Here is a 24745-nt window from a genome sequence, read left to right as displayed (position 1 = left end):
TTTCACCTTCGTCAATGTTCACCTTCTTACCCCCAACTCACCTTAGTGGGCGATATTCTCACCAGATTGCCACCCATCTCTCTTATACTGTCTCTTGATTTAGCGTATATCTAATACGTAATCTGCAAATGCGTGTGGCCTAAGTACGGCTGAGCGAACGGGAAGCCCTGTTCTCCACACCCTATGGTCGTATGTAAGTATCCTACCCTAAGTCTTCGGGCTGTGTAGTAATAACCCAAAGCAGAAGCGAAAAGGCTTCTTTCTTCTATAGTCATAGCGATGGTTCATCGTCCGATTAATTGCCCCGTTAAATGAATATCCGGGATATCATCAATCTACTCAGAATATATCTACGGTATCCAACTCCCTATGTTTGTTATTAGAACAACAGGCAAGAGAACTCGGAATTTCCGGGTAATGCGCCACTTTAGTTGGCCAAGGCCGGAAAGGATCATGAGCCTTTGTCCATACTCCACTGATTGACATCACAATACTGCTCATTCAGGGCCAGACGTTCTTCTATTCGTTGCCGTTATAGCACCATGGTTTGTCATGTCTTGGAAGAGTTACATCTACTCGAAAGTGGAACCGATAGTAGTAAGACATATGAAGACCCTAAACGTTACGGAGGCGTGCGCGGAGAGTCCTCCCCAGCTGGGTCAAACGGCACGTGACTGATGACCAATCATGTAGCTTGAGAATTAAGGATGCAAAATGCTATTGGTCAGATATCACGTGGCCACATGGCACCTGGCGAGGACTTTCCGTGCACGCCTCCGTATAAGATAGCATATTAGTGTACCTTGAAATGGTGCTGATCTTGATTGTCTATTCTATTATATGACCTATTCTTACCTAGTTTAATTTGTCCTCCAGAATGAGATATCATCGCCTTGCTAAGTAGGCCCCATATCCTGGAGTTTATTGGGCTTTCCCTTGCATTTTTCAGAAAATTCAACGAATATATATGTATATCTACATCTATCAAAACATGCACATTTAAAACCCATCCCCGCACGACTCTGAAGACACTGGTTATCTCTGCACACGGATATTGCACCTCGTAGGATGCGTTCCAAGTCCCTTTTATATATGGAAAACACAAAATGAACAATATCGTATCTACCGCCATGTCTGCCCTTTCCACTGCAGGAAGAGTGTCGGAATAACGCTAACCGCCACTATCAAGCCAACCAGAATCCCAGTTGACCCAAGAAAACCCACGCTTGCCAGCATCTCCGGAAACCTGGAATGGACACATTAGCAAGTAGTTACTTCTTCACCAACCGAAAGTGAACTCACCAAAAAGGGCCGATAAAGCCCCAGATCTGACGGACAAAGGTAATGAAGACCCCAACGCTAGCCGCTTCCGATCGATAACAGTCCACGGCGTAAGTGATATTGACGGTGGTGATGATTTGGTTCCCGACGGCCGCGATGGCAACGCCAAGCAGCGGGGTTATCGTCCAGTGAGACGAAGCGTTATTGAGCTGAACGAGGAAGACAATTATGCCCACTATAGCCATGATCAGGCCGGGGTAGCTCAGCCAGAGTCGATGCTCGGGGGCAACGGGGCGGTTTGTTCTTTTCGCTCGGTACAACATCCATCGATCTGAGATGACTCCTCCGATCTGGTCCCCGATTATCGAGCCAACGATCATTGCTATGTATTGGAGCCCAACCTGTTCGGTGTCCAGACCAAACATCTCCGGGTACAGTTGAGGGATCTCGAGCGAGGGGAAGATGCTTGCGAGGAGAAAGACCATGGCATATACCGCGGTGGGAACCATCACACAAGGACGGGCGGCCATTGCCAGGGGCTGAATGAAATCCCATACTTTGAGGGGAGTCGGATCAATCCGTTTGAAGGAAAAGAATCGGTGCAGCAAAGAGTCGGGGCCCTTTGCAGTGTCGCCGCGGATATAGAGGGATTCGGAGCCAAAGGCGAGGTACAGCAAAAATTGAACACCGTTCGTCTATGACGGTTAGCATTTTTCACAAAGCGCGTGAGGTCACAAACAATAGCTAGCGTCCAGTATATCCATCGGTATCCAACCCGAATGGCAACGAAGCCAAAGATCAAGGGCGCTAGTGGCACCCCCACGGTGACCATGACGGCCCATACACCCATGCATCGAGCCCGGTCCTTCTTGAAAAAGGTCTCGGCCACCACTGCACTGCCAATTGCTGCCGGGGGGCTGATGAAGAAGCCGGTGATGGCCCTACATAACCCCATGGTTGCATAGGAGTAGCTCTTCGCACAGCCCACGTTGCCGACCAGACTGCATATCAGGGACAGGAGGAAGATGGGCCGTCGTCCGTATCGATTCGAGAGTGGCATCCAGATAAGAGGAGCAGCACCCAGGACCGCAATGACCAGGGAGGTCAAGTAGCTTGCTCGGTGAACGCTGACGCCGAGGTCTTCTGCTATATCCCCGAAGGCGGACTGAATCGCAGCCGCGGTGAAGGTCGCCATCATCGCATGGAACGCGACCATTACCAGATTGAGGGATTTCTATGCGACTCAAGGAGTTAGTCGGTGTTATCCATCTTGCATCCAGGAGTTTTGTATGTACCTTCCAGGTCGGCCAGTTATAGGGGTCCGCGTCCGTCATATCTGGCATCGGGTCGAGGTCCACCGTCCCATGGCGCTCGAGCAAATACTGTCGGTGGTCTTCGGTCAATGGATTCTCATCTTTGGTTTCGAGTTGCACTGAACATTCCAAGTCGTACTTGCCCCCGGACACAGGGGAACTGGCGTCATCATTCTCGTAGTGTGTCGTTGGTTTCTCCATGTCGGTGGTGTATTGGAAACCAACAACATTGCAGGGGATGGATTGGCCATTATGAAAGATTTAACCCGTAGGTCGAATACCCCGGAAAACTCGAACTCATCTCCCCACAGCCCGGAGTTCCCCCGGGAAGTCCGACATCGCGGGGTCCTTCCGGACAGCATGACTCGATTAGTGAGGGTTCCGTGATTAAGAACTAGACTAACATAAAAGTTAAATTGCAAATTAAACTTAAGCGATGTATGATGTCTTGGCGGGCAATTTCAGGATGGTCCCTTGGTTAGGGCATCGGATGTCGGAGAATATCACCCCGAACTTCCCAAATTGGAAACCTTTCATCCGATTGGCTCTGTCGGCACAGGTGGACCTTCCCCCGCAAAAGCCAAAGAAATGAATCAATTGTTATTTGTTAATTTATCCTAATCTAAGATACCAAGACCCGAGTGGCCAATAGCTACATAGCCCAAGCAGCGAGCCAATTTTCTGGCCGTACACATAATGAATAATGATGGGGACAAGGCCTTAAAAAAACGAACACTTGTCTATGGCGTATTTCTTATATTTTTTACCGAGACTTTTCATTTCTAGCGTTAATAATCTTAGCTACTAGCAGGGCGTGTGCAGCCGGGGAAATAAAGAGTATGGAGACACTATGTTAACGGCGCCTAATTAGGCCTAGCGCTATTTCTTCGTAAGCGATTTTCTGCCCTTTCTCAGCGGTGTAAGGCAATCAGGTTGCCACTATCAAAAGATAGGCGGCAATCACAAAATATACATGCAACACGATCTGTCCATTCGAACTTAACCCGGGTCTCTATCGGTGAGTCATGTTGTACAGGCTCGGACCGAAAATAAATACGATAAGACTGGCAAAAAGAAAAACCCAACAAACAGAAAATTTGTTTCAATCCTCCTACCATCACGGAAAATGCTCCTACTGCTACCATATGAGCTGCAGATGCAGATTATAGACCATGCTTCTCCCAGGGATTTACCTTCTCTGTCATTAAGCTGTAAACATCTTAGGGAAACCTGTCGCAAACACCTCCGAGAACATGACGCGTACACACGACGGCTATCGCAAGACTCTGCTTTCGCAACGCCCGCAAATGTTCGATACCACAAAGCTGACCAGGCGTTCGGCATTGGTGCTCCACGGTTGTTGCTTGACATTGCCCAAAGTCCCCGTCTGGCCCGGTATGTAGAGGAACTGGCACCTCACCAGTTCGACGTTCAGGACCGCCCAAATGTACCCTGGGAACTTGCCCTCCGGTGGGCCAAACGCCTTCTTCATCAATCGCCCATTCTCAACGAGGAGGACGAAGTGTGCGATTGGATGCATGCGCTGTCCAATGGGGTTGGTGGAGCTACACTAGGCCTGCTCCTCAGCCAGCTCACCGAGCTGAAGCGGATGCAATTAAATGTGTGCGCGCAAGACCCAATCACGCCCTACGTCCCCCGAGCCGTGAGTAGGCTAGCAGCGAGGTCACAGAAGGGACTCCTCGACCAGGCCTTGTCGGTATTAGCGGAGGTGCGAATTGAATGCACGTCATATGGGGACGAGGATGAGTACGAGGATGAAGGGAGTAGTTCAGGAAGTAGTCAGGACCAACGGGACCAAAGGCCACAGGCAGTCCTAGCCGACGATCATTACCAGCAGATCATCCGTCTCTTGGCTGCGTTGGCTCGACTACCGGGTCTTCGGACTCTGTCTGTGATGGATTATTACTCCCAGCCAGTGTGGCAGGAAGGCACCGAGGACCGAAACACTCTCACTCTGGACTGGGACGATGCCATGGACCCAGCCTATCCTCTGCCGCTCGCAAAATCAGAACTCGAGTCATTGATTGTGGATCGTGGAAATATCTCCGGTCGAGCGTTGTCTCGGATTATTGAGGGATGCTCTAACTTCAAGCAGTTCAAATATATGGTCTTCCATACACCGGAAGTATTCGGGAGACGCTTCAACGGCGTGCTATGCCAACCGCATCTGCCCGACATGACCGTGGAGGCGGTATGCCTAGCTCTTTTAACGCACGCGAAGTTGACGCTACGGCATCTCCATATCGAGTTGATGGAATACGGATCAATTTGCGGTTGTCGGCATGAGCCGTGTTTGAAGCCGTATAGTCCCTATATGTCTATTAACCCGCACACGCCTCCCACGACGAACTGGAAGTGGAACGAATTCACCCAATTGGAACGTCTTACCCTCGACATCGATTTATTCAGTAATCTTGAGGATGGCGGATGGCTGCCCTTCGCACAGACCCTCCCCGGCTCTATTCAGGATGTCGTGATCCTCGCGTCTCGCTGTCCCCCCGAGGCGGATCAGCGAGACTTTGAGAATATGTTTCGGGACTTTAAGCCACAGGAGTTTCCAAGCCTCCGGTCCATCAGCGCGTGGCATCGAAACTCCTATTCCGACCTGGGCCACAATGGAGCTCAGCACCTCTTGACGGTCTATTCACAAGCGCTTGACCGCGCTGGCATCCCGCCAATGCAGACTGTGGAGTACAGCCTGGGGAGCGAGTATTTCAATGAGAGGCAGAAAGCTCATCGACGCCAGTGGCAAGGGATCCAAATGAATGAGTTCGGGAAGGATGACTACTACCTATATGCGCTGCCGGAGAAGGATCTAGTGGGAAAAGTAGTGTTTGGTGTGTATCATTCCAAGGGAGAAATTCGAGCCAGGGATGACGTCTATAGCGGAGTCATGATTGGGAAATCGTGGGGCTAGTTATGTAAGGAATACGAATACGCGGAGTGTAGCTTTTAAGCATTCTCTTAAATGAGTGGTTGGTAATGTCGTCTCTTGGGATACCCGTTGCACCAAGATGTATGCCTCTACCCCACGATGTCGAGTCTGGGTCAAGTTATGCACATGGTCGCTTTGGAAATCTGTCTGGCATGGATCTTCCCACACCTAGTATCAGTGACCTGATTAGTCGCCTAAGTAGTTATATAACCTACAATACCTCTTAGATATATATAGAGTGGTACCGTTTAACCGCTATCCCTGACCGGCACCCGCCCACCCACTAGATCTAGAAACCGCTCCGGCAGAATTTCGCGTTAATTCTCGGCGTTTTCTAAGGTTAGAGGTCCAAAGGCCGAGCAGCACCGCCACGTATGAAGTGCCTCCCAGAGCCAGCCTAGATTGAGTAGGTGGATAGGGCCGAGAAAGCACACGACACCAACAGAAAAGCCGCACAACTCCCGAAGAGTTCCCTTGCTCGTCCAGGCCCCGAGTCCTCCAGAAATTCCTAGACGCCGGTCTTCAACGTATATCATATATTACGAAAATCAGAATTCGCACAAGACACAGGAAAATCTCTTGGATTTTTCATCCGCAGGGAAAATGATCAAGACGTCCGAAAGAACAAATCAGATGCCTCCGGCAGCAGTCAGGTAATGACCCCACAGCCCTGGCCTTAAGGTTGGCCTGTATGGTTACTAACTTACTATGGTATACCATTTTCTACAGGTGTGATATGATTAGGCTAAAAAGTTAGCTGTCGAGATTGGCTATCTCGCTTACCGTAAAATCAGCCGGGTTCATAAAGACCCCCGAGTGATAAGCGCCCTGACCTCAACCCAACCAGGTTGTCGCCTGGACATCTACCAACGTTTCGAAGGTTTTCCACAGCCGCCGGAGCAAAAGAACCTCCTGGCTTCTGTTCAGGAGACACAGTTCATTGAGAATCATGCTCAGCTTCCCATTTATTTGATCGATATACATCAATACTACCCTGTTCCATACATTCTCGCAGACAGCCAATGCAGCCCAGAAGATCGGCCAATGTACATACATAGCTCATGACTCCAGCTTTAACAGCTTCGCAAATGCCCCATCTGGCCTGCCCAATAACTCGCGCGGATGACCTGATTCGATAATCCGACCACTATCTAGGACGACGACTCGGTCAAAGTCCAAGAGAGTGTGAATCCGGTGGGCTACCATGATCACGGTGCAGTCTGAGAATGATTCCCGTATGACCTTCTGTACTCTTGCGTCCGTGTCAGTGTCCAGACTATGACGGGATAGTCAGCATACCACGCATGTTGAATAAAGCAACAGAAAGCAACAATCCTTCAACTTACCTGCTCGTTGGCTCATCGAGTAATAGAATCTTACTCTTCTTCAATAGTGCCCGCGCTAGACAGAATAATTGCTTCTGGCCCTGGGATAAGGCCTTCTCATTCAGTTTGGCATCTAGCACCGTTTCACCATCTCCATCGTGGTGGGCAAGGAGAGCATTCCAAACTCCAACGCACTGCAGCGCACTGATGATATCCTGGCTCGCAAGCATTTTCAGCGGATCGGCGTTTTGTCGGATCGTGCCTGGGAAAAGAAATGGCTCTTGACTAAGACAGCTGATGTGCTGTCGGATCGACGATCGGGATATGAGGGAGATGTCTTGTCCATCGATGAGGATCTTCCCTGACAGTATCTCGTTGAGGCGGAGGAGCGATAATGCGAGAGAGCTTTTACCACTATCAATTTAGTCATTCGTCAGTCGCTTGTTTTTATCGTCGTTGGAAACAGACCTGTCCCAGAAAACGAGACCAGTATGCTATAGTGTGTGGCCATAACTTACCTTCCAGACTTACCACACAATCCAACCTTTTCACCGGCATGTACATGAAGGCTAATACCATCTAGTACGGGCTTAGCCCCCTCCGAGCAATCATACGCGATGCTTGTATCAGCAAACACGATCTCCCCGTGACGGGGCCATTCCGGTGTGGGTTCCTGAACCTGAACGCCCAGATCCTTCTCCTCACTGGGCGTACTTTCGGCGAAATCTTTTATCCGCGCAATCGCCCCAAGGGACGTCTCAAGCAGTGTCCAGTTTTGAATCAGCTCCGACAGAACCTGACCCAGATCAATCATCGTGACAAGGGCGACACCCAATAGACCCGGGTCGACATGTTTGCGAAGAGCCGAGGCTGCTCCAACAATGAGCACCGTTAGAGCAGCTACGATTAGATTGAGTACCAGGCTAAGCCAGCGTTGGATACTCAGTAAGAGATAGAAGGGCTTTTGAGCTGTATCAAGCTTTGAGAGCATCCTGGACGTAGAGGCGTGGGTCCATGAGAAGGCGCGTATAGTAATCACTCCGGCCAGCGATTCAATAAAATGCGTATATAGAGGGCTCTTAAGCTCGATTCTGGAATGGATTCAGTTAGCCTGATGACTACAAGCTGAACGGAATCTGGGTACGGTCTGACACTCACTCCAATAGCCGCAGTTGACGAGATGTGCGCAGGTAGAACCGCTGGACAAGGACCAGCACAAAAATGAGAACTGGTAGGGCCGCTGCCAGGTAGGGGAGTGAAGCTATAACGACAGCCACTTGGGCAAAAGCGCCAAAAAACTCTGCATGCGGGGCAAGTCAGCAGATTTCATATTATTCCTGTCTTATGTACTTGCGGAATCCTGTCGATATAAACCCACGGGGAAGGATCATGTCGACCAGTCTCATATCTTGGCTGAAGCGAGTTACAAGAACTCCAGTCTCGGTATTGGACAAGAAGGATAAAGGTGCACTAGAGTAATCAGTCGACGTTGTGCTCTTTTAGCTATGTGAGCGAAGTGTCAAGCTCACCTCATGCAAGCCCGGAGGACTATGGAATGCAGATTCTTGGACGCAGCAGGCACAATAATAACCCATGTCCAGCTGTCAAATACAAGCCAAGTTAGCGCGCGATGAGGAGGTGGAAAGAGGGCTTGAACTTACAACACAGAAAAGATAAGGGCACTAGCTTCGATGACAGCCAATGCTGCATAGAGTCCAAGCCAGTATCCTAAACGTGAATTCGAGGCGCTATCACTGCTAGAGGACCAAATATTCACCCTAACGTCTATAGAAAGGTAAGCCTCATATTGCAGCAAGTAGCAGTTCAAGACAGGATTATATCGTACAGCGGAATCCATCAATTCCAGTATTGACGATCAGGAAAAGTAGCAGAATGGCGACACGCAGGCCGCCCAAGCTAGAAAAGTAGTACTTATACACAGCTAAATCATTTGCCTGCCGACTACCATCGGTAGTAGGTGAAGGACTCATAGATCCTGTTGTAATATTTCGCGATTGACTTTGCCTGTAACCAAGGTCAACCGTTTCAGCTAACTCATCCATCTGTCGTGATTGCATGCCTAGATTGTGGATATAACCTCCAGCATGGCTTCGGAGCTGGGTATAGCTGCCTTGTTCCAGGACCTGGCCATCGTCCCCTAAAACAATGATCAAGTCCGCTTGAGGTGAGTGGTGCACTACATAAGTGGATTAGTGTAAGGGACATATTATTTCAACCAAGCCAGATAATTGGGACAGTGGGGAATGAATACATACCGTTATGGGTAGCCAGAAACGTGGTGCAGCCCAGCTGGCGCAGCAATCCAGCCGGACCAAAAACATTATTAAACACCAGCTGCGCTGTTGCATTATCTAGACCACTGAGGACATCATCGAAACACGCAATATGCTTTCGAGCATAAACGGCTCGCGCTATAGCCTGCGGCAGAAATTTAGAGTAAGTGGCTGACTGGTAGCTGAATAACACATAAAGAAGCCTGAGACTCACAATTCTTTGCTTTTGCCCACCACTCAGTTTGGCACCTTTGCTGCCTACAAGCGTTTCATCACCTGCTGGCATTCTCTTGAGATCCGGCTCCAGCCCACATGCTCTCACCACGGTGTGATACCATTGAGCATCAAACACAGATAATAAGTCTTTCCCAATAATATTTTCCCGGATTGATGTGTTTGTCAACCATGAGGTTTGTTCACAAAAGGCCAGATCCGGATTCTTGATAAAGAGCTCGCCCTCCAGCACGGGTGTCTCACCAGCAATTCCTCTAAGGAAGGTAGACTTACCACTACCTACTGCACCAACTATCATAACGAGGGTCCCGTTAGGAGAGGATTTCAAAATAAGTGAAATGCGAGACTTATCAGGCAGAGAGGGATTCCACCCAAAGTGGACATTGTTGAGGGACAGAACCACATCAGACTCCTCTCCGAAAATAGGGCTGGCCACGTGCTGTTCAAGGTGAGATAGCTCGATGGTGGATGCACTTGGGGATAAAAGGGAGGGACCGCCAGCTATCTGCGGCAACTGTCTCTTTTCTGTGTATATGTTGGAATTAGCAACTTGACTGCAGGGATAGATTCACAGAATTGGCCAGGCTACAATGATAGCTAGACACTCACCAGGGCGATTTGGCTGCTTGAGGAAGTTCTGTATTCGATTGAGACAACCTATCGATGCGAATGTGTCTGGAATGGCTAGCAAGAGATTGGAGAGGGGAGTAACCAGCAGATTAACCAGTGAGAGCGATGTGATGGCCTGCGAGACCTTTAGGCCGCTGGAGCCTTGCACCATAGCTACTATGGCATAGCCAGCGAATGTTGCGAGCTGCCCAACAATAGTGGGAAAGTTGACTAGTACCTCTCATCAGTTTAATCCCGATCTGCCGGTCCACCCATCCACAAGGTTGAAAGTATAACGTACCCATGCAGACACGAACTGTCTGAATTCGTCGGAATCTTTTGGAGACCCTGAGCTCGTCATCGCGCAAGGCATTGATCATAGCCCCCATAATCTCGGTTAATCCAAGGAACTTGATTTTTTGGATAGATCCGAGGATAGCAGTTGTGAAGTTGATGCGTTTCTCAGTAGCCTGGAGCCAAGATTTCTGCCGTGAAGACACAGCATGCCCCATGCCGAGCGATGCCACCGTGAAAACTAATTGGAAATGGTCAAATCATGAACACTATAATGTTTAAATGCGTATATCAGTAGACTTACTTATTACTACCACGATAGGTGCGATACAAACAGCACCTACCTGGGTTTGAAGAAGCCAGGTGGCCAGTCCCAACTGGAGGATATTGGCCCAAATCTCACAGACTGTGGACTGGAAGTATTCAGCAAGCATCTCGATGTCAGTACCCATGAGGGAAATAGCACTAGACTCGTCAATACTACCCAATGGTTGGTTCATCATGTGTTGAAAGACAATAGCCATAAGTCCGCCACGAAGCATCGTTGTAGCACGATACCCCAAATGTTGGTAACAGGCTGTGCACACCTTGATGATAAAGGTTAGTGCAGTGCTTGCGGACAATATGAGAGGGGAAATGAGTATTCAAAAGTGTGTAGCTTACAGCAACTCCAGTAAATACAATACCAGTGGCCGCGATCAATCCGTAACCTTTATCCAGCGAAAACGAATCACTCTGCTCTAGAATAGTGACAACCTTGCCTACCAGGAACGGCTGGGCGATACTAAAACCTACAACACAGATCCGAGGGAAAGCGACTCTTACTATCTCCCACCGTAGACAGCTAATCACAGCCAGAAGTAGGGCATTTTGCCCGCTCTGTTCAGAAGAGGCCCATGAATCCGCGAATTGAGCGGATAGGTCGCGGGAGGAGAGCTTCTCATGAATTGTAGGCAATGAGCTCCCGGTTAGCAACATGGAGTAGCCGTTCCACAACAGGCCGTTCAACCAGCCGAACAGGCCTCGCTAAATAACCCACTGAGGCTCTCACCAGATCTCACCTTCTCGCTAGGTTTCAGCCATTTTCGCTTCTCGACATTCTCCAGAAGTAAGAGAAGTAACTTAATGGCAATAGACGAAGAAAGGCAGGCTGCATAGGCTGGACTATCTGATGTCAACCAAGTGGTGCGTACACGTACAAGGTCAAAAAGTAGCGTGGTAAACAAGTAGGAAGAGACAAGGAAGGAAGGCCGAATGGAGCGGACGTGCTCCAGGTCAATGAGAATGACGAGGGCAAGCGCCGCTATGAGCTCGATAATGGCGCCGGCAAGTGACTCGCGCCCAATTGTACTAAGGGCAACCAGGGCGATCTGTACTACCACCAAAAATACGGCTAGAACCTGTTTGAAACCTCTCAAAACCTCGTTCTTTTATATGGAGATGGGGAAATAAAATGAAACACATACGATTGTCACCACACGCCTTGCAGAGGAAAGTACTTTTGGAGATTGTCTGGATAGCTGAATAGACGGAATGGCACCAACAGCAAGAAGCAGGCAGCCGGACCGATAGTCAAAATGCTTGCTTCAAAAAGGACGGTGAAGTCAAATCCTCCGCGACAGAGCGTTGTAACGAAAGGGCCAAATGAGTCGTCACCGCAGCGGTCTGTGTTGGATGAGGACGACATGATTGCCCCAGTCGACAAGCCTGTTGGCCTATCGATTACCCTCTTCAATTTATAGATTATGAATGGGCCTCGAACTCTCAGGATTAGAGACTGGGTTTGTCCTGTCTTCTAAGGTTTTGAGGTTGTGAAGTGCGGCACTACACAATTTGCCAGCACAATTTGTCAACCAGAAAGGCTGCTGGGCCAAATTAAATTGTCCAGTTATAGGCACAGGCTTTATAGCTAGAGCATATTTCATACATTGGCGCGATGGAAGGGGCTTATCAGTAGTGGGCTCATTAGTGCCGGGGGGAAAGACACTAGTAGCTATAACCATACTTATAAACAATGAGCATCCCTCCAGAGTTACATCGAAGGGTTACATGACATCCCTGTTCATTAGCATTGCTTATCGACCATGTGGTGCGTGAACGATAGTACTTTGGAATCTGAACCAGTGTCTGTCCATGCGCACTAGTTGACACTAGCAGTTATGCTACGACCGGGGCCTGCACGTATCAGACCCCGTACTGGTCTTTAACTCCGACGCCTCTCACGCTAGTGAGCTTGACCTAATCTCTAAACCCGTCGGGTCTCTCCGGAGCTCTCTACCGTGATTATGTGATACTAACTGTGACTGGATTAGACTTAATGCTATTTTCCAGACAATCTGAGATCTATATCTTATCAGACTGAAGTAGAGGTTGCAAGTACTTTAATATTCAATGTTTAGTTGAAGAGTATTCTATAATATATGTGTGTTAGAGTTGCTTAGGTTACACTCAGATGAAAGAAGTCTCTGAGTGGCATTGAGAATGTAGTCTACAATAAAACGAATTGACATTCGGAGATTAATTAATCCTATAGCTATTTTAATCGAGCCTCATCTGCCACTCTAAAAGCTTTTGTAGCATGCATAACGAGTTTCTAAAGTTAACCAAGAAAGCTTGGTTGTCCTTATATATTGTACATCGATGTTCCACTCAGTAATCCCCTTCCAGATCTCCTCCCAGAAGATCAGTCTCCTGTTCGGTAGGGGCACGAACAAAAAGCAACCCCACCAAGCAAAGAAGAAACGACCCCGCCAGAGCAAAATAGGGCAGTCCAAGAGAAAGTCCACCCAGCTTCATACCCATTTCAAACAGCCACGCCAGCGCCGGCCCCGCAAACAGCATACTGATCGTTTCCACGATCCCTATTAACGTGTTCAACTTGGATGTGTCCTGTGGTGCCACATGGCTGATAGCCAATGAGCGGCACAGGGGGCCCAAACCAGCCCCCAAGCTCTGCAGCACCAGTCCGGACAATACAAGTCTAATCTGCGACGCAGCCATGCCGAGCGCTCCGACGGCGGCGAGGGCAGCCGAGAACCGCGCAAGAGTGAGATCCTTACTCGCCGGGCGCTGCTTTCGCAGGAGCAGCTTCGATAGCCAAGGAAGGGCTAGAGACAGGACCACCAGGTGTATGATGCCACGGATGGTGAGGAGGTAGCCTGTTTTGGCAAGGGGCCAGTCGAAGCGTTTGCTTATATACTGGGCGAAGAACTGCGACGTGGCGAGATGCTCGGGCATACGTGTGAGGAAGGTGGCGAGGACAACGATGATCGAGGTGGACTTCAGCGTTGCGAAGGAGGATTTGAGAAGGTGCAGGGACTGAGCTAGGTGTGATTTAAAGGAGTTGCTGCATTGTGGTTGCTCCTCCGAGTCAGGCTGGTCGTCGTTTTCAGGGAACCCATCCCGCTTTAAGGGAGGGAAGGACTCCGGGATGAAGATCAATACGCTTAGGCCGATTGGTAGAGTGAAGAAGCCAAGGATGGCTGGGATCCAGGGTGAGAAGATCTCCATAAGCTTGGAGGAAATAGCTGGGCCGACGGAAGCGCCGGCTAAACTTGCCAACACCATCAAGAAGAACGCCGCCGCTCTAATGGTGATTGGGTTAGGTATTGTAGATTTGTCGTGGAGAATTATGGCTTGAAGAGATACCTGTCTGTTTCAGGCACCAAGTCTGAAGCAATAGAGTACAAACTGGCCACTTGGACTGTACTTCCACCGCCAACCACATTGAACAGGGGACCGGCCAAGATCAGTTTTACTGATATGGTGCCTTGTAGAGCAATGACGGCAAGCTCCCAGGCCATCGCAAGCTGCGATCCTACCGTGGAAAGGAGAATAATTGGTTTACGACCGATTCTATATGATTTACTATACCGCCGTTGTTCTTCAAGGTTGGAGAAGAGCACACCTGTCAGCCAGGACTCCGAATGGAAATGCAACAATCAGACCTGTGTCCTCGGTCAGTCTCTAAGGATATAGGTGAACAAACCAGTACTTACCGACAATGGCCTCTACTAAGAGGAGTGACCCGTTAAGATAGGCTAATTCGGACTGGATCTGATCAGTCTTGCAGAGACTTTCGTCAAGAGAAGAGCCTTGTTGGATGTATCGCCGACAGAGGTTGTCTTCAATTAGTCGTATCAGGGGTAGGCTGATAAAGGCGCCAGAGCCCGCCAGGAGGAAGTTGCAAATGACGAGGTATGTTAAGAACGACGGTGTCCATCCCGACGCTCGTAGTTGAGGGCTGCCTAGCAGCGGGGATGTTTCTTCGTGCATACTTGAGACTCGTGAGGGTGTCAGGAAAGAGAAAGGACGGGGGAGACATGGTAATAGATAAGAGGTTGGTTGTGCACTAGCAGATGCAACGCTATGATAAAGTGCTGTGCTAAGTACAAGGGTATGTGTTAAGCATTCTTACGGCAATTTCTGGCTAAGGCCTGTCGGCCTCGGCGGATCTGACGGCCAACATTCAACAGGATATCCAAGACAAAGTGGATCTTCGCAATGGAATTGCTAGCACAGCCATGACTACTAGTGTTCCCGTCCTAGCTCGATCGGTAGTAGTCATTGATAGGCGTATCTTTCTTCGGCTGGCCAATAAATTACTCCATTTCGTCCTCTGTGGTGTCTGAAGTCCTTTTATCCGCCTTAGATATTTACTTTTCGAAGAATAGTTAATACACACCTCTAGTCCCAGTGACCCTACCGGCCCCTGAGTGTACTTTTTTTTTTTTCTCCTAAGAACTGCTTCGAGATAGAGGCAGCGGCTCCTTGTAGCTTTGGTATAATCAGCTCCCCTATCGAGAGTATTAGGACAGCTGCGTACGCCAGCCAGATAGCAATATAGCCTTGAACGCAAGCTGGTTACACTCACGGATGGGCTCAGATGGGTTTACGGACGAATTCAGAGCACAAGTCCATTACATTCTTTCAAAATGTCTCCTGATTCTCCAGCTGCTCCGGATTTATGAGGATACATTTCTTTCGAAGGCCTTATAAAATAGAATAATTCCACATAAGACTCCTCCGAAGAAGTAGAAGGTTATGAAGTTGCAATGAAGTGCGACAGACAAGTAGAAACTATGTTGCGGTATACTTCAATTGACCCCCAGTTCATGCTTTTGTACTTGTAGGATCATATGCTTGTTACAATAACTTTCCCTACAATAGCTTCCACATAAATATCCAAAAAAAAAAAAAAAAAAAGAAAGAAAAAAAAAAAAGTTGAAAATAAAGAAAGTGGAAATACAGCAGGCCCCATTGCATATGAGAGTTCAGCTCACGTAACATTCATATAAACAAGTTCATTGGCTTCACTACAATCCAAGCATATATAACCTGAAGTGCCGCCGGTTGCGATACAGGAGAAGATAACAAGGTGTATGGAGAGAAGCCGCTAAGCATGTGGATCCTCAATCTCCCCATTAATGATCTTCTCTGGAATCTCTGTCTGTAGAACACCATCCGAGCTGGTATACTCGGGCCTTGAATAGATTTCAATGGCATCGGCCCCAGCGCTTCCAATCGCATTCCAGAATGTCCAGGCTGACTTGAATGGCACCCTCCACTTCCACCAGATCACATCATCCATTACCTCCGCCGGCCCAGGAATCGGGCCTGGTCCCCAGCTCGATTTGTCGTATGTATAGTGTAGGACCACTGCGTTCTCTGAGGGCGATTTATCGTCCAGCACCGCAAGCCATGAGTCAGAAATACTCGTTGTCTGGGTATCAGTGTGCTTATCGAGGCGGTCTTGGAAGAATCTGCGCAGCTCGGCGTCGCTTTTCCCTTCAAAGCCGGTGTCGAAGTCTTGGACGGGGGTTTGAGTATTCCATTCGTCTAAGGCTTCCTGGTCTGGGGTGCGGACTAGACTAAAGAAGTTGAACGTGTTGTCAGGTATAGCACATTCATTCATCAGTCGGTTGATTACCTGGAAATATTTAGTAACTGGTCTCGGAATCTTGTATGGGAGTACGAACGCCCGCGCGGACTTTTGAAGTGCAGAACAGTAGAACGGCAGACATGGCAAACTAGGCGTTCTTTTCCAATATTCAAAGACGTTTTATTCGTAGGAAAAAGAAAGTGTCTGGGTGAGAGTGAAGTAGGCAGGCGAGTTGAAAAGAAAGAAATATTGCCAGGCCAGATCCCCCGCTTTCTAAACCCCACGCGTGGGTTAGTCAGCCCATGTGTCAAGATGTAGCCCTAATCGAAAAGACCTATTGTTCACTGCAAGAGGAAAAGGGGGCCATGTCGAAAGTACCTGCATGTCAGACACAGAATTATGTGATCAACCTGGAGGAACACCAGCTGAGTGTGCCAAAGCTGCATTTCACCACGCCACTCTTCCATCTGATTGGTTCTGTTCTACATAAAATGGTTGCTTTTTCTGTGTAGCACCCACTCCAACCACTGATATGGCCGATTGCCCGAGACTCCGTCGCTTACGACCTGACCAAACTGATTGAGCTGACGAGCCTTGCATCGACGACGAGATTCACTCCACTCACAATCAAGCTCACGTTACATTCAGCCCCTTGGGGGTGTCACTTGCCTCCACGTAATTCCAGCCCCCAGTGCGCTATTGATTCTCGGTAGCTGGGAGCTGTAAAGCGGTGCGGCTGTATGAGATGTATTTCATCATCTTGGGCGATAAAAGAGGAGGGATTGCCCTGGGGCTGTCGATTAGAGCCTATTCAAACTGCTACACTCAGTTAGATCCGGTCAAAGATTCCCCCCAGAATGCAGCTTACTAAGTCCCTCCTGGTATTCGCGCTTTACATGTTTGGCACTCAGCACGTTCTAGCTGTGCCTGTCAATCCCGAGCCTGATGCTACGAGCGTCGAAAATGTTGCCCTTAAAACAGGCAGCGGTGATAGCCAGAGCGATCCCATCAAGGCGGACTTGGAGGTCAAAGGCCAAAGTGCTTTGCCTTTCGACGTCGACTGCTGGGCTATCCTGTGCAAGGGCGCCCCGAATGTCCTGTATGTCTTCCTTTATTGAAGCTCTTGATGTGGCTTGTATGTTTGACTAATATATCGCACCCTTAGGCAGCGCGTGAATGAAAAGACGAAAAATAGTAATCGCGATCGGAGCGGTGCGAACAAAGGGCCTTTCAAAGATCCTCAGAAATGGGGCATCAAAGCCCTTCCACCTAAGAATCCATCCTGGAGCGCACAAGACTTCAAATCACCCGAAGAATACGCATTTGCGTCTTCCCTTCAAGGCGGAACCAAGTATGCTAAGATCATCACTGCTTCAATCAATGTGTTGTTAGCTGACTCCGATGTGACCAAGTGCCATCCTAGCGCCCGTCAACCTCGCTTCTCAGAACTCCCAAGGCGGCGTCTTGAACGGTTTCTACTCGGCGAACAAAGTAGCACAATTTGATCCTAGCAAGCCCCAACAGACAAAGGGAACATGGTTTCAGATCACTAAGTTCACAGGTGCAGCTGGGTAAGAACTTCCAGTACCATGGTCATATGCAATTTACTAAGAAAATACTAGTCCTTACTGCAAGGCTCTGGGGAGTAATGATAAGAGTGTGTGCGATAAGAACAAGAATATTGCAGGGGACTGGGGCTTCGACCCGGCGAAATGGGCATATCAGTATGATGAGAAGAATAACAAGTTCAACTATGTTGGTAAGTAATCAGTGTACTTCTATGGAAGAAAACAAGGTATGGGTGTACTTGTATACTATCCATTTGATCTTTCGTATGCAACTGGTTGAAAATATGGTTGTGAGATAAGCCTGGATTATCTATTCAGCTCGCAAAGAATGCAATGACACTTGAGCTACACCAATTCTTCGTAACAGAATATTTATGATTGACTTGAAGAAGCCAGCTTGCGTAGTATTCATTGACTAAGACTAGCATTCCAGAGAAAGTAGAATGTTCAAAACCAACTAAGGAAACACATGCTCCCTAATCAATAAAGGACACCTCACCTAAGCTACCAAACATTCACCCCAGCAACTAATCTCTTTAACGATTGTACTCTGGAAGTATTGCACTGCTTTCAAGATGTCAAGTAGCTCAACGTGGATAGCAAAAGCCACGTATACATCTTCCTTTTGGGAAGCATTGCCACTTCCATGAACAGGACCTTCGGCCCGCTCCTTCAAGTTGTGCAAGATTTTCTTCTGCCACATTCCACTGCTCATTAGTTTCTTCGTAATCATTGCTGGCTGGAACTTAATGAAACATGTCAGTACTCTAGATGGCAATTTGATGTCTATCGACCATCGTGCGTGCGTGCGTGCGTGCGTGCGTGCGTGCGTGTGGACGGTACAGGCACGAGTGTCTCTTACCTTTCTCATCGCCTGTATTAACGACAGGTAGGCCAGCGGTTGTATCCTCGCCAGCAAGCTCCTCTGTGGTATTATTGCGCACTTTAAGGCTCGCGAATGTGCCAGGCTTTTTAGAGCAACCTCCCGATCGGCAATATTCGGCAGGTGGACAGTCTCTATCGGTGGCGCATTTCTTTATGATATCTGGAGAGATTGTGGTTAGGAGTCCTTGCAAAACAGATATTTTTAGGAAGGAGGACGGTGAGTAGTTCTTTACCATTGTGATTGCTAGTTTCAGAAATAGGCGCGGCGCACGCAGCCAGGTTGCAGAGCAATGCAAGGAAGAGGATGAAGATCTTCATTTTCAGATAGGGCTGCGGTTACTTACTTCAAGGTAAAAGATCGGAAGCGGTTGGGATGATGCATATGGAGTCAAATATGGTGGAGGCACAAGAAATTCTAGGATACTGGGAGGCTTTTTATGAAGGGATGGTGTGAGTGAATGATCTTGTGTTAATTCACTGAATATAAATTCTATCCTTGGGGAAGGCTGAATATGTTCTAACTGGGGGTTTATTCCTTGTATGCAGGCAAATATTGCGTCTCCTCTACTATTGACTTAAAATAGCCATCTTTACTAAGTCTCACAAGCTTGAATAGTTCTATTATAATAGATTCCCCATTGACAATAGGTATGACTATTATTCGAGCAATATGTAGCCAATACAAATATTCCGCATTGGGCAATTCTGAAGCCTTGATACACCATCATGTTATAAAGTCGTACGAATCCTAGTTATGTGGTGCTCTTACTTTCCACTCTATGACACCGATCTACTATGTATTGGTAGATAGTCGTATTTTGCTATAACCTGCAGATGGTTACAACTTGTGACTATAGGACAATAGATCATTCGCTTCACTTCTACATTGCAGTTACTGGCAAATTCCCTTACTGGCTACCAAGCCAAATACTATTGCTAAGTCTGATCAGCAAGAGTTCCTTTAAATTACTGACGTAAGAAATGTGCGGTTTCTTGGCGCCGTTGGAGATAATCAAAACCCTCGTATTCTCAGCCTAACGCGGGGTTATCCGGACCCAAAGCAGTAAATCTTTGTGTGTCTGCGGGATGACAATAATCGGTGAGATCTTCTTGAACCATGAGAAAGTTTAATGAGCTGAGGAGTAAAATATCCTCCAAAGCAAAAAGCAGACATCCCGATAAAAGCAGACAGGGCATCAGTCCAGATTCCACGCACACAAATCAAATTGAACAGCAAGCGCCTCCAGTTGTTTCCCCAACTCCTGGTGACAATAAGAGGCTAAGTTCAATCCATGAGGACCTTTGGAATAGAGCCTACAAGGAGCTCAAAGAGGATCCGGTCAAGGAGAAGTATATGAACTCTTACGAACAACTAGTATCGGACATCTTTTTGAGACAACCCACCAATGGATCAGCGCGTGCCGAACCCGTCCATGAAGGCAAAAGTGGTACTGATAGGACACCATGGACGGAATACCAGTTACAAAATATCGTTCAAAAAGGGCTGGAGAGAGTCAATGCAAGCCAGAAACGAATCGACAGCGCGTCTGAGGTTTTCGGGGTGGTGCAGAATTTGAAACCCATATTCAACGCCGTCCTGAGCAACACACCACATACTGCCCTTCCATGGGCAATCGTTTCCTCCACTCTTGACGTAAGATATCTGTTAAGAGATTAGTGTGAGTAAATGTTAACTCATCTCCAGATTCTTGCAAATCCAGTTCGATCAACCAAAGCTCTTTACGATGGGGTCAGTCATGTGGTTGGTAGGATGCAGTGGTATTCGAAGATAACCGACAACCTTCTTCAGACTGGTAGTGAGAATGGCCACCAGAAGCTCGAAGAAGTCCGTAAGCAGCTTGAGACTGGAATGCTCGATATGTACAAGTGCATGCTTTTTTATGAGATCAAGAGTGTGTGTTTTTACCACAAGAACCAGCTTGCAGTCTTTGTCCGTGGTCTTTTCAACATTGATGACTGGGATGGCGGCCTGACAAAACTCAATGAGCAAGAAAATGCTCTCCGATCTGACCTGCAGCAATACAAGCTGGAGCAAATCGTTGCGATCCTTGATCAAATGGCCACCAATAAGAAATCATGTGACGGGGCTGACGACGAGTATCGCGAATGTCTGAAATCTTTAGGCGTGGCAAACCCTATGCTGAGAACCAAAGATATTATAGCACGGAAGAATGAGGTTCTTAAAGATTGCTATAAATGGGTATTCCAGACGAAATCTTATCAAGACTTCATGGATTGGCAAAGCGAGGACACGCCGAACCTGCTTTGGGTTCAGGGACAAGCGGGTACTGGCAAGACGATGCTCCTAGCTGGGATCATGGAGGAACTGAATACATTCTCCGCTAACTCAGTCTCACCAACAACTCTACATTTCTTTTTCCAAGACAAGGACGGCCAGACTGATCAGAGTTTGATAGCAGTGAAGAGTCTCCTATGGCTATTGCTAAGCCAATACCCGTATCTCGTGCAATATGTTCATGAGGTACAGGGTTCCCAGGGAAATTTATTTGACGGTGATTACGCCTTCACTATTACTTCCGATTTGATCAAAACAATGCTGCAGGATGATAGGATTGACCCAGTTATCCTTATACTCGATGCTCTAGATGAATGTGAGTATAAGGCTAGGACAATGCTAACCAACTTTCTTGGTTCCCTACTACAATTGAACTCAAGAGACAATGGGAGGGTTAAGGTACTCATTTCAAGCCGTCCTCTAGAGGAGATTAAAATAGCAGTAAAAGGTATCAAGTCAACAATACCAAGAGCCACCATTGAGGTCGACAACATTTCACTCGAGGCACCAATAACCGCTTTTATCGAATGGAATATCGATCGATTAGAAGAATCCACCGAAGACAAAACCCTTCTACCTACAATCAGGAAGGGGCTTCGCAAACGGGCAAGCAACACCTTCCTATGGGTTTCATTGGTGTGCCAAGAGCTCAACCATTATGGGCTTCATATGTGGGAAGACATCCTTGGTGAAATTCCGGATGGTCTGGTAGAACTGTATGACAACCTTCTTGCCAAGTTAGAAGGATCAAAATACAAGCGTCATGTTCAAACTTGCAAGAAGACGCTTACAATCTCAATATTAGCACGTCGACCATTGAGCCTTAATGAATTAGCATTGCTTGCCGAAATAGAGGAAAGCATGATACGGTCTATCGTCCATGACTGCAGATCATTCCTCACCATCCAAGGAGACACTGTCTATTTGTTCCATCAATCTGTCCAGGATTACCTGCAAGTTAACTATAACCGATTGCAAGTCCAGCGCCGGGAATACATCCACCAATCAATCTTCGAGTTGTCGTTGAAAGGCATGGAAAGTCAATTAGAAAGAAACATGTACAAGCTCCCATATGCAGGCTCCAGCTTCGAGGACAACAGCCTCCCAGCTCCAGACCCACTGCGTGCCATCCGATATTCATGTCGCTTTTGGGTACACCACCTGAAGCACGGCGATTCCACGTACGATGCAAGTGATATGATTTACTCCTTCCTCCGAAAGCATTTCCTTCACTGGCTAGAAGCCATGAGTCTCATGCATATGATGCCCGATAGTATCGAGATCATAGAAGAACTAAAACCACTAACCACTGTAAGTCTACGTTTCACCCTACTTGTTCCAATGATTCCGCTGATTTCCAAAAGTCACATACTATGTTGCACGGGTTTCTTCAAGACGCAAAAAGGTTTACCTCGAAGAATCAACACACCGCTACCACCGCCCCGCTGCAGCTGTATAGCTCTGGTCTTCTATTCTCACCCCAGTCTAGCATCATCCGGCGAGAGTTTCAGAAAGAGATTCCCGCCTGGATAACAAGGTTTCCTTCGGCTGAGACGCAGTGGGATGCAGTCTTACAGTCACTAGATCATCCCTCCGCTGTGCGCTTTACATGCTTTTCGCCCGATGGTCGATTCCTAGCATCTAGCTCTTGGGCCGGTCCAATAGCTGAATATAGCATTATAAATATATGTGATCCAAACACGGGAGCACTAAAGCAAAGATTGAAAATTACCAACTCCATGAGCTCGTTAGCGTTCTCTCCAGACAGCCAACGCCTAGCTGCAACGTGCTGGGACAACTGGATCAGAGTGTGGGACACCGTTACATGGACCGAAATAAAGGTTCCTCACCAATACGAAAGGTCTGCAGTAGGGTTTACTTCAGGAAACGAGCTACTGGTCTCTACAGCGGGATTCTCAACACTTTCAATATGGGATATAAAGACGTCAGCGTCCGACCCGAAGATCAAGATTGAAACGCATGCCGAAATTGGAGCAGTGAGCTTTTCACCTGATGCTGCGCTGCTCGCCCACATTCGACGGGATAGAACCATCAAGATTTGGAACACCTCAACCGGTGCGCTTGAGCAAACCCTTGTGGACCAGTTAGGTAGCATCGAGGATGTCTTGGTCTTTTCCTTTGGTAATGACATGCTCGTCTCGAGATCACGCAATGCTTTGCGATTATGGAAGACAGCAAATCAGGAGCCGATCTTCACTCTCCCACATAAGGGGTCAGTCACAGCAGTAGCATTCTCCAGAGACGACAGCTTAGCTGCATCAGGGTGCTCGGATTATGTTATTCGGTTGTGGAACACACGGACAGGACACCTCGAACAGGTTTTAGAAGGGCATGTATCCACACCCATTTGTTTGTCCTTTTCAGTGGATGGCCAAGTACTAGCATCTGGTTCAGAGGATCATACCCTTAAGCTCTGGGACCTAATGAAAGGAAAGTTAGACCCAACTCAGATCTCCCAGCAGACAACTAGTCAAGATTTGGACAGTCCGTCGGATCAGATTGCGGTCATTGACCTTTCCCCTGACGAGCAGCAGGTAGCAGCAGGATCATGGGGCGGTGTTGTTACGCTGTGGGATGTGAAAACTGGAAATTTACAATACACTCTAAAGCGGACAACGTCTTGTTCAACCTTAGCGTTCACATCAGGCAGTCAGCAGGTAGTATGGGGAGGTTTTGAGGGTAGAATCCACGTGTGTAATGCGAAAAGCGGGGTTTATGAGGGAGAAACAGTGAAACGTCCGGCTCTACTGCGTCTAGAGCGCGAGCCCTCGACGCGCAAGCCAGAGGTTCTGTTTGAGGATGGATGGGTGGTAACAGTCAGCAGCGGACAGAGAATTCTATGGCTACCACCCGAGAATCGGCCTGCCTATTGGGTAGATTGGAAATGTATTGAAAACGGAAACATGCTGATATGCGGAACTGATAAAGGCCATGTTCATTTTTATGAGTTTCATTTGGAGGGGTTTTTGACATGATACTTTGGTTCCATAGACCAATTGTGGTACGACTGGGTAGAAAATGTGTGGGAACGCAGGGAAAGGGTATATAGTTGTTGGCATCACTCATGATGGTGGACTAAATATGGAGGTATAGCTGGCTCAGGCCAACTCTAGGCCATTAGACATCCTCTAAACTCTCCTCCCACACTGCACTTTACATTCTTTGGTGCACTGCAACGTTCATGTGGGTCCTCCCTCAAAAACAGACCTAGCAGACCCACCAACACTGCACTTTTAGTTCCCTGGAAGGTTGGTATAAATCTAGCTTACGGACAACTGAACTCCAAGCCAATTAAAACCCTATTAGCTTTCCTCCCACAAAAATGGACCCACCAGCACTGCACTTTTAGTTCCCTAGACGGTTGGTATTACTCCTATACAGCGGACACGTCTAATGGACTATATAATAGTGCGTTGCCGTTGGTAAACTTGATAAAGCTTCTACCCCGTAGGCTGACCGTAAGCTAGATTTAGTCCGCCGTAGTATCATAAAGAAATCCCAACATAAGCCAGTGAGATATAACTGTCGTGCAAGTTGTGAAAAGGGCACAGTTCCAAATATACATTTTGATCAATCTCTACAATTATTATTATTCATTCTCAGTCTCCAGAAAGCCTTCTCCGAAGATCGTATCATTCAGCAAGAATTATGGGCATTCGCAAGGATAAGAAGTTAGATCGGTATTATTTTGATGATCTTCGTAAGAGGAAGGTCTCTCTCAACATAATTTCGTCCATTACTTTCTGGGGCTCCACTGGCGACAATTA

At 47.8% G+C, this 24745-nt stretch overlaps 8 protein-coding genes across 8 annotated transcripts; 3 read left to right on the top strand and 5 right to left on the bottom strand.

The window, feature by feature from the left end:
• Positions 1-1298: 1298 nt before the first annotated feature.
• On the bottom strand, positions 1299-2795 carry AO090701000534 (uncharacterized protein; the record flags this gene model as incomplete). Its single annotated transcript, XM_023237268.1, has 3 exons — positions 1299-1976; positions 2021-2515; positions 2577-2795. 3 exons carry the CDS (start codon positions 2793-2795, stop codon positions 1299-1301), a joined length of 1392 nt encoding a protein of 463 aa, XP_023092179.1.
• A 925-nt stretch (positions 2796-3720) lies between these two features.
• Positions 3721-5532, top strand: AO090701000535 (putative GPI anchored protein; the record flags this gene model as incomplete). The annotated part of the gene is made up of 1 exon (XM_023237267.1): positions 3721-5532. The coding sequence occupies one exon, from the start codon at positions 3721-3723 to the stop codon at positions 5530-5532; it is 1812 nt and encodes a 603-aa protein (XP_023092180.1).
• A 1077-nt stretch (positions 5533-6609) lies between these two features.
• AO090701000536 (uncharacterized protein) lies at positions 6610-7689 on the bottom strand (the record flags this gene model as incomplete). Its single annotated transcript, XM_023237266.1, has 3 exons — positions 6610-6826; positions 6897-7289; positions 7394-7689. 3 exons carry the CDS (start codon positions 7687-7689, stop codon positions 6610-6612), a joined length of 906 nt encoding a protein of 301 aa, XP_023092181.1.
• A 340-nt stretch (positions 7690-8029) lies between these two features.
• Positions 8030-9701, bottom strand: AO090701000537 (uncharacterized protein; the record flags this gene model as incomplete). The annotated part of the gene is made up of 7 exons (XM_023237265.1): positions 8030-8175; positions 8254-8288; positions 8405-8476; positions 8537-8660; positions 8722-9072; positions 9152-9314; positions 9384-9701. 7 exons carry the CDS (start codon positions 9699-9701, stop codon positions 8030-8032), a joined length of 1209 nt encoding a protein of 402 aa, XP_023092182.1.
• A 270-nt stretch (positions 9702-9971) lies between these two features.
• AO090701000538 (uncharacterized protein) lies at positions 9972-10848 on the bottom strand (the record flags this gene model as incomplete). The annotated part of the gene is made up of 3 exons (XM_023237264.1): positions 9972-10186; positions 10314-10547; positions 10611-10848. 3 exons carry the CDS (start codon positions 10846-10848, stop codon positions 9972-9974), a joined length of 687 nt encoding a protein of 228 aa, XP_023092183.1.
• Positions 10849-12955: 2107 nt separating this feature from the next.
• Positions 12956-14717, bottom strand: AO090701000539 (uncharacterized protein; the record flags this gene model as incomplete). The annotated part of the gene is given in 5 exon segments (XM_023237263.1): positions 12956-13941; positions 13972-14123; positions 14214-14253; positions 14305-14685; positions 14699-14717. 5 exon segments carry the CDS (start codon positions 14715-14717, stop codon positions 12956-12958), a joined length of 1578 nt encoding a protein of 525 aa, XP_023092184.1.
• Positions 14718-17044: 2327 nt separating this feature from the next.
• Positions 17045-17954, top strand: AO090701000540 (uncharacterized protein; the record flags this gene model as incomplete). The annotated part of the gene is made up of 4 exons (XM_023237262.1): positions 17045-17286; positions 17383-17538; positions 17699-17758; positions 17810-17954. The coding sequence occupies 4 exons, from the start codon at positions 17045-17047 to the stop codon at positions 17952-17954; spliced, it is 603 nt and encodes a 200-aa protein (XP_023092185.1).
• Positions 17955-19034: 1080 nt separating this feature from the next.
• AO090701000541 (uncharacterized protein) lies at positions 19035-23953 on the top strand (the record flags this gene model as incomplete). Its single annotated transcript, XM_023237261.1, has 4 exons — positions 19035-19090; positions 20036-20294; positions 20346-22268; positions 22322-23953. 4 exons carry the CDS (start codon positions 19035-19037, stop codon positions 23951-23953), a joined length of 3870 nt encoding a protein of 1289 aa, XP_023092186.1.
• Between the last annotated feature and the right edge of the window lie 792 nt (positions 23954-24745).

This window comes from Aspergillus oryzae, chromosome 5 (assembly GCF_000184455.2).
Source record: "Aspergillus oryzae RIB40 DNA, chromosome 5".
Lineage (NCBI taxonomy): Eukaryota > Fungi > Ascomycota > Eurotiomycetes > Eurotiales > Aspergillaceae > Aspergillus > Aspergillus oryzae.
The sequence above is the reverse complement of the archived record's forward strand: the minus strand, read 5'-3'. Positions and strand labels throughout refer to the sequence as shown.